General features: G+C 38.4%; 1 protein-coding gene across 1 annotated transcript; it reads left to right on the forward strand.

Moving 5' to 3' along the window:
* The first annotated feature begins 361 nt into the window (after positions 1–361).
* ube2nb (ubiquitin-conjugating enzyme E2Nb) lies at positions 362–7,539 on the forward strand. Its single transcript, XM_007540355.2, has 4 exons — positions 362–499; positions 2,237–2,483; positions 3,590–3,730; positions 5,749–7,539. The coding sequence occupies exons 1-4, from the start codon at positions 470–472 to the stop codon at positions 5,790–5,792; spliced, it is 462 nt and encodes a 153-aa protein (XP_007540417.1). The 5' UTR covers positions 362–469; the 3' UTR covers positions 5,793–7,539.
* The last annotated feature ends 1,945 nt before the right edge of the window (positions 7,540–9,484 follow it).

Genomic DNA, 9,484 nt, shown 5'->3' on the forward strand with positions numbered 1-9,484 from the left:
ACTTTTTGCCAGGGGTTGTAGAATATGAGTTTATCGGATCAAAAGAACCTTTTGAAAAATAACCTTTAACAAGGTACTTTCATTAACCCCTAATTCGTGTGCTAAACTGATTAATTTATTGATCTGATATATTCTAATCTCAAATGTGTTTTCATAGCTCTAAGTGGAAAATCCTAATTACAGAATAAAAAAGGCTGGAAAACATCAGTGTGTGTGTAATCAGTTTATATAATATACTTCACTTTAGTGAAAGAGTTACTGACATAAATTAACTTTTAAATAGTACTCTAATCTAATTAATCCATGTGAACTTTTTAAATGTGTAGCTATGCTGCTGGATCCACACGTCGTTAGGTCATCATCTGAATGTACCGGAGGAGTGAGTTATCAGTCCCCGCCCCGGCACTTCGCTCAATCCAACCTGAAGACAGGGCGAGTCAGCGGCTACAAATATAACTGCTAACACAAGATGGCCGGTTTGCCTCGTAGGATTATAAAGGTACACCTGACAACGAATAGTGTGTGTGCACGCATATAAGACGATGTGAGAGTTTTCTAGGAATCGCTCGGTTATTATTTGGGAAATAAATTAACACCATGTCGCTTGTAGCCTCTCGTTAGCTTAGTTAGCCTCTGCCTTGCTAGCTGTCGAGCTAACTCGCTTCACTGCAACTGTTTTGTTTGCCACTTCCGTTTACTCCATTCTCGTCTGCTTGTGCTGAAACTCGGAAGAATTTTATTTGTTCTTTATTTCTTTTCTAATTAATCTCACTAACGAGCCAGTTATTGTAATTTCTCCCAGTGGCCATATGAATGAATTCGCTGTTCAAGCTAGGCTAGCTGCTGTAGCCCCTCTGGTTCCTACACATGCCTGGCGCTTTCTGTGAAACTATGCCCTTGTGCGGTCCTGAAGCGTTGAAATTGCCTTAATTTGAGAAAATGTACTGGCATTGCTTCTGTGTCATTGAACGAATCAAAAGAAAATGGTGTATTGCGAGTCCAGTTGCTCTGCGGTTTCCTCCCTTCGCCGCACCGCAGCCTCTTTTTGGGCCTGGCCCAGTGTTTTGCCGAAAAAAAACACCCCTGTCTTTTAAGACCCCCCTCCCTCACAGGAAGCGCATTTCAGTGCTCATTATACGCATTAAAAAATTGAACGAAAGTTGGCTATTCTCGCGTCTTTCTTTAGTAAGCTTATCAAATGTATTAACAGACAGCCTCATTTATATCCACTTCCTTTAAGAATGTGTTTCAGTCAGCAAGGGTGCTTTTTTTCGGTACAACACCGGCAGTGAGCGCGATCAGCCTTTTCCGCCACGCCGAGCCTCAGGTTTGGCAGGTTTTCTCTGCCTGCTCCGTCAAGTTGACAAAGTGAAACCACTTCCAGGTTTCTGTTTTTTTTTTTTTTGTTTTTTTTTGTCGTTCCGCTTTTTTTTTCTTTCACCTTTACAACAGAGGCGTTTGTTTGAGTCAGATATAATCAGTTTCCACTCATCTGATGGTACTTAAGCCTGCACCTGCTTGGTCAGTCATAAAAATCTTTCTTTTTTATTTTTAGTTTCTGAATAATTAAATTGGATTTTTGGGTATCTAGATGAGATTAGTTTATGAATTTTTTTTTTTTTTTTTTTAGTTTCTGAAATAATTAAACTGGATTTTTTGGGTATCTAGATGAGATTAGTTTATGAAAAAGGCTGCTTATTTATCAAAACTTTGGTAGCCAAATATAAGATCTAAAAGTAATTTGCATTTTTTTTTATTGCTAAGTGAAACCATCAAGAGCTTGGTGTCTACATATGATTTTCCAGCCTACACCCACTATCTCTGTGGTTTAACAGCAGCAGCTCCTAATATTAATTTCAGTGTGATTTAATGAGTCTCTGTCTGCCCTTTACGTCACACTTCTTAGTCGCAAAGCCAAACACTGCTGTGGGCGCTTTTTGATTTGCAGCCAATACAGATTAAACAAGACAAGAGAGCTGAGTAACAGAAAATGGAGATGGATGAATGCAAGAATCTAAACTCTTAAGATAAAGAGAAGCACGCCTTTTAGTAAAATTAGCTATCAGTTAGTGATTAGTCATGTTGTTTCCACGCCGGACTCCTGGAATGTGGTCTCGCAAGTGCGCGGTCGAAGGCAGCCTCTTGTCATCTGTCACCTACTTGAAAGGAACACTTTGCATGTTTATTTTAATAAAAGTCAACAAGCGTGCGTGCCTGTCTTCCCGATCACACGCAGGAGACACAGCGGTTGATGGCAGAGCCCGTCCCGGGGATCACGGCTACGCCCGACGAGGGGAACGCACGCTACTTCCATGTGGTCATCGCAGGGCCTCAGGACTCTCCGTTCGAGGGAGGCACGTTTAAACTTGAACTATTTCTTCCAGAAGAGTATCCCATGGCAGCTCCCAAAGTGCGATTCATGACCAAAATCTATCACCCCAACGTCGACAAACTGGGAAGAATATGTTTAGACATTTTGAAAGGTGAGAGTCTCTCGTTTGCTTTTCCTTCACATTAGCTCAAGGTATTTTAATAAAAAAAAACAAAAAAACATTTCGCTGCAATCTGAGTTTACATCTTAAACATTAAAATGTTTTTCATTTAGCTTTTACCGAAAGAAAACTAATTTCTACCTGACAGTCTAAAGTCATTAGTTTTGATTAAAAATTAAGAAAAAACTTTTAATAATATTTTGTGTTCGGTTGTGTCTGAAGGAATACCGACACTCTGTGTGTTTGAACTTTTAAGATCAATGTCAACATTTACACATAAAACCGAGCCTTTAATTCAAGCAACAAATAATCCAGTTTAATTGGGAAGTGAAACTTTCTTTTATATTAAGTTTCAATGCGCTAAAGCAAAATAGAATTTAAAAGCTTAAAGAGAAACATCCATTTTAATTCTCTGTTATTTAAAACGGCATGGAGTGTCGCATTTATTTATAGCATTGATTTAATCTGAATACATTATTAGTCTAGACTAATTATTAGTCTACTTGTGTTTAATTTAATCTAAATGCAGCTTAGTTTCATTGGGATAATAATAAATAAACATGTTTGATCTATTTTATTCAGCCTGTCTCATGAGAGCATCAATAAATATTAATGTTTGAAAATATTACTTAATTTAATGTATTTGCTTTTTATTGGGTGAATTGCACAACATTATATAACTGGTTGTACTGAAGTAGTTCTAATAGTTTTAATTGTTTAGAGGACACTTTCTTCAGAAGAGATGACGCCGTCTACCTGATGGACGTTCCCAAAATGTTAACACAAACTGGATTTGTGGGTCTCGGTGCATTTATTAGGTTTTAAAAGTAACTAATTTTGAAAATCAGACATTTTTTTAAAATTTCATAAGTATGCACTATGTGTTCTTGCAAATAAAATACATTGTGTCTTGCTGTTGTATCCGTTTTGTATTGAAATGCATCGTCTCGATTCGTTGCTTCTCCCCGCTATTGGAATAATTTCGCCCGGCTTCTGCTCTCCAGCGGATCCGTGTCGTCTTTCTGTCGGCCGTTTTCTTTGGTTTGCATGTTTTGCATCGTTATCAGTAGTTCTCTCTTCTGCATCTTTTCCAACAGACAAGTGGTCTCCAGCCCTGCAGATCCGCACAGTGTTGCTATCTATCCAGGCATTATTAAGTGCTCCCAACCCAGACGACCCCCTGGCAAACGACGTCGCCGAGCAGTGGAAGAAAAACGAAAGCCATGCCATCGAGACAGGTCGGTGTTGAGATTTATCTGTGTTGATTCGATTTGATGCGAAAACAAGGGGATGAGAGCAGCCAAACCGCACTGCAGCTCCTTCAGGTTGTCGCCGGCTCGCAGTTGGAGAAATGCTTTGACAGATGGCTGGAAATATTAGCTGAATTCCAGATCTTTGAAATTCCACCCACACCCGAAGCTTTGCGATGGTTTTACAGGCTGCAGTAGAACCACTAACCGGCGCTAACTCTGCCTGCGGCTTCGTAGGAGGGACAGCATTAACATAATCAGACGACAAATGCAGACAATAGACGGGGAGGTGAAAGGAATTCCTGAATCCTCCGGGGCGTACCTGCCTTTCTCCCACTAGCGCTGGAGCTAGGCTAACCTTGTTAGGATGAGCGAGTGTAGATGATGGATGGATGTTGTGAGTTGTTTGGAGGCAGAAAATGCAAATAGCCTGCAGCCACTTGACTATATGTACAGATGAATCCATCAGACTTTTCGTTTTTAAGAATCAAAATGCGCTGCATGTTGTTTTACAGAGGCAGCCATTTTGAATGCAACATAAAATGAAGAAATTATTCTCACTCACACCACAGTTTATTAGTTGTTTTTTTTTTTTTTTTTTTTAATTAAACCTTAAAGCGCATTAGTTTACATAATGTGCTCATTGATCAAAACATGGGAGTCTTCTGGTGTCAGTCTCAGAAAAAGCAAGTTTGCCTCTTTNTTTTTTTTTTTTTTTTTACTGCAAAGTACAAAATAAAGCTGGGAAAACACAGCTCTCTAAAAATATGAATATAAAATAAAATTGAAATATTATGAGATTAAGCGAAGAAATGGATATAAATAGCTCTCAGTGCAGTCATGAGTCCAACCCCTTGTATTTATTCACATTATTTATTCGCCCTATTTTATAGGAGTTTTTCTACGTCGTACATTCCTGTATTTTCAGAACAAGTTTTTGACAATCGTCAAAACGTTTTGGTTTCATTTAGATGATTGACCTGGGTGCACATGACCACATAAGACGTGCTAATCAGTCAGACGTCAGTCTGAAAGTTAAAAAGCTGGAAACATGCCAGAGAGACAACTTGTCTAACCTCATTTTAGACTGAGGATTTTATTTTAAGAAACTCCTGTTGGCAGAATCCTAGAAAGTGATTAGACAACTTCTGCCTGGGAAAAAACTTTAAAAACATCAGTGTACATTGTGAATCTATCACAATTTCACAATATTCTTGTTGCAGTGGACTGCAAAAAAGTCAAACCTGACTGTATAAGGGCTAGGCATTTATGCTCTTTATGTTTATGATATATTTGGTCACATTTGCTGTCATTTGTCGTAGTTGTCAAAAATATAATCTCATGAAATATTACAGGATTGGTCGTTGATGATGTCATCAGCAAAACAAAAACCAGAAAGTCCTGATCAGTGCATCTGTACTTTTATTTTATAATAAAACCCTTAACACAGCATCTTATGCGCAAATGTATCCGGAAAATACTCAGTTTGCTCGCTCCTAACTTTTTCTTTTATTTTTATGGTGTTTTGTCATTTATTATGGTTTATTACCAAAGGTCTGCTCCGTCATCAGTTTCGCTTCCTTAGAAATGTCAGTGAAGCACATCTGCGCTGTTAAATCTTACGGCCTTATCTCGGAGGCCGTTTTTACGAGCTCCAACAGAGGAGCTACCGAAGGCCGGCTGAGCCGAGCAGCACGAGCGCAGAACGACTTCGCTCCGTTTCCACGCGGAGTAAAACCGCTGCCCGTTCCAAGATTAAATGGTTTTTTAATTCTCTCTCAGAAGAGCTTCACTTTATATTTAATTTGAAGTCGGAGTGTAGCAGTCCAGTCCCTGCTGGATCGCAGAGAAAGCAACTCTACAGTCTCGAGGCTTTCTATAAATAATCCTCATTATTCTGGAGCACTTACAGATGATGCAGATCGGTCCAACAATCGTTTCACCGCCTTTGCTCGACATCACAAGCTTCCTGTTTCTCCCCCCTCCCCTCCTCTCCCCTCCTGCAGCCCGAACATGGACCAGGCTCTACGCGAGCAACACTGAAGTATAGAGGAACCGAGAAGAGGCGTCTGAATGTGATCCACAAAATGTACTCCTATACTGTCAACCTTTGAATTTAATGGACACATACAAAAGAAAAAAACAAAACAAAACAAAAAAAAAAACAAAACAAGAAATAAGTCCAAATATATTTGAAAGAAATGATGAGAATTACTGCTGCAGACCCCTGGGTGACTTATTTTCCTCTCTTAAGACGCGTTAAGTGTGTGTTAGCCTTTTGTTTTTCTTTTTAAATTTTTTTTTCTGTGTTGCTATTTAAATGCATGGACAACCATCAACACCCTCCCCATGTCTTAAAGTACATGCGACATGCTGTCCTGAGCTAGTCACAGACTGGTACGTTTGCAGAAATATTCATTCATTAAAGTTTTTTTCTTTTAACAAACCCATCATTTGTCAACACATCTTTGTCTTTTTTTTTGTTTTGTTTTTTTTTTTTGTTCAAGCAGCAGATGGAAAGTGTTTGTTTTCCCTCTAGGAGTAGTGAAATGAGGGAATATGAATTTTATGTCCTAAAAAGCAAGAGGATTTTGAGGTTAATAAAAGATTTTAGTAAAAGTTGGTAAATCTAAACAAATTAACAAAAAAAAAATTGTGTTCTCTCGCATTCTTTCAGCTAAGTGAGACAAATCGTCCGTCAATTCAGAACAGTTCACGTTACGATTTACATATTTGCTAAATTAGTTTTATTCTGGAACATAAAACATCATCTGCGTGCGCATTTATCATTTTTTATCTCCATGCATTTTTTCGAGTTTCTGTGATCAAATCAGGTATTTGAACATCTGCAAAAGCTGGATAATGAAAGGAAGTTATTACAGAACCAGAGGCAACGTTGTTTTCTTTTCTTTGTTGTTTTTTTTTCTTTTCTTTTCGTGTCAGGAATATTTTTGGACCCTTTGGGGAGGGTGAGCAGAGTAACATTTACACGCTTAAAGTCATTTCCCAACACGTCTAGAATGATCTCAGTCTGCAAATAAAGAAGGTTTAGAAGTGCTGAAAATGACTTTTGCTTTAGCTGCCTGTCCATCTTTTGATTTTAAGAACAATAAATAAAGGCATTCATCAGACCAAAGCTGATCAGAGCAACACAAACTGGTTCATATGGGTGTCCATTTTCTTTTTTTTTTTTTTTTTTGAGTCAGTCACGCTTATGTTCCAACTGTCTGTAACGATTATGCAAGTGCATTTACTTGACTCCAGAGGGGGGAATAAGGTCAGTTTGGTGGCAGAAAGAAAAGGTGATGTTACAAAATAAAACATTTCCTCAATTCCTACAGGATTTTGTGTTGGATGGAAGAAAGCTGTCAACATCTACTAGCGTGGGAGGCTGAGGGATGATTTCTGTGGCCAGATTCGTGTCTCAACAGACTATTGCCTCAGTATCTGGGTTAGGACTTAACATGTTGTAAAATACATTTTTGTTGGGGTCGGGAGGAGGGTTATTGTCCTCTAGTTGTCACTTAGATTTGTCATCCAGTTACTAACTGCTATGTTTTCTCTAGCTTAAACCCTAAAGGATGGCCATAAATCTTTAATTTATTGTTTTCCAACAGGAGTTTATGGCAGGAAGTGGTTTTGGAGCAGCTAGATGGAAATAATTTGAGATCAAACTGATGAAACCAGCTCCCCATGTGTACTGGAAAAAAAAGAAAGAAGCAATTCTGTCGATGATTTGAGTACATTTGCTTACATGGCTCTTCAAACATGCTGTAAATAAACTGAGTTGAGTAAGTAAGAGGAGTCTCCTCTGTTTTTTTTTAAATTATTATTATTTTCAAGGTGTGCAGCGTGAATCATTAAAGTTTAGCGTCTCTTTGAAAAAGCCCACATAGAGTTGCACCTGAAATTATTCACCCTCATTGCAAATTTTTGCAAAACTCAAGTCGTTTTCTGTAAAAAAAAAAAAAAAGAAAAAATTGCTTATCTTTCAAACCTTAATGAACTGGAGGCCTTTGGGCAAAACATTCCACCGGAGTGATAAAAGAGGCGTAGTCTGGTTATGAATCACATCTGCAGCAGGTCAGAACAAATGCTTGTAAACATGCCGAGTAGTTTTCAGACTACAGTGGGTGTTACAAGTTTAGTGTTTTGTTGAATCTAGAGAAACTGCTAAATCGTTCTGGTTTAATTTGTTAATGGTGTGTACATTTGACCTCATTTCCGCTGGAGTTCGGAGTTCATGTGGTGAAGTTGCTGACCACTTATCTCCACAAGGGGGAGCTGTTCACACATTTACGATTGGTTTCAAAGGAAAGTCGTTAAACTAAACCAAATATTGTTTTCTTGATAACTGAAACACCAAAATAACAAAAATTATTCCACATACAAATAGATACAGGTTGCGAATTCATCGAAATGACTTGATGTATTCAAAAACAAACTTAATCAATGTTAAGTTACTCTTCAAAGTAATTCTGCCCCAGAAAATGAAGGTAAAACTAATTTCAAGAATAACATATGTTGCTGTACGTTGGACATATTTTGTCATCCACAGACATGAGTGTGTTTTATCGAAATATAAGTTTAACAAAGACTGAGTAAGGCTTAACTGTGAAGCAGAAAAGAAAAATGCTTTCAAGTGTTTTACTAATATCTGAAAATTCTGCCCATTTGAGTTTGGTTTTATTTATTGTGATTCCCTTAAATAAAGACCAGTGCCATCAGTTACCTCAGAGGTCACGTAACTAGTAGACATGAGAGTGTAATTTAATCTCATTAAAACCCGTTTGTTCTGTGGCGACCCAATGTGGAAGATTGAAAACGCAGCAAAAGAGGTCAGGAATGAAGTTGTGGAGAAGTTCAGAGCGACGTTACATTTTCAAACAATGGTTCAAGCTGTGAACATTTAACAGAGCAGCTCGTCTTTTAAAATGGGAACAGTGTGACAGTGCTGCCACAAAACAGCTGTGGTGGAAGAATCTGTGAACAGCACAAGTGTTGGACGTGAACTTCATAAACCTAAACTCCACGAGAGAGAGCCAGGAAGAAAGCCATAGGAAGTCCAGCGTGTAGTTCGCCACAAATCATGATGGGAATGCAACAAACGTGGAAGAATGTATTCTGGTCAGGTAAGACCAAATTTTTTCCTTTGCTTTTTACATAAGTTTACTGCTCATCATCTCAGTTTCCAATAATATTATGACCACTAAAATATGAAGCAAATAACATTGATTTGAAATGTATCAAGCTTCAAGCTAACGTTTTGCTCTCAAGGTTGGTTTACGAGCAGGAAAATGGATATTTGTTGTAAACCTTACGGGTTATTTCTTCCTGAGGCCACCAGGGGGCACTGCAGGCAGAAAATAATCCTCGAATCAATCACTGCTCTTCAAAATGTATACAAACAAGTTGAGTTATTTAAATGGTCATTTATTCCTCCAGTTTAGACTTTTACATGTGATCTAATTAAAATAGTCTTTCTATTTTCGGAGTTTAAATCTATTCCTCTGAAAGAAAGGTGACTTTTCTGGTGACCAGCCGTCTGTTTAAAAGAAGCTCAGTGTTTTATGGTCATACTTTGGTTTTTATGGCAACAGTGAGTCATTGAGGCTCGATCTTTGGTTGGAAGTGCAGGAAACGATTCTCCAGTCACTATCTGCAACAATCTGAGAAAACATTAACCAGCCTGTGAGGCCACTGCCTCTGCAAAGGGCTTTGTTGTTGCGGCGGTCAGCCGCA

The sequence above is a fragment of the Poecilia formosa genome, unplaced genomic scaffold (genome assembly GCF_000485575.1).
Source record: "Poecilia formosa unplaced genomic scaffold, Poecilia_formosa-5.1.2 Scaffold9, whole genome shotgun sequence".
NCBI classification, from domain to species: Eukaryota; Metazoa; Chordata; class Actinopteri; order Cyprinodontiformes; family Poeciliidae; genus Poecilia; species Poecilia formosa.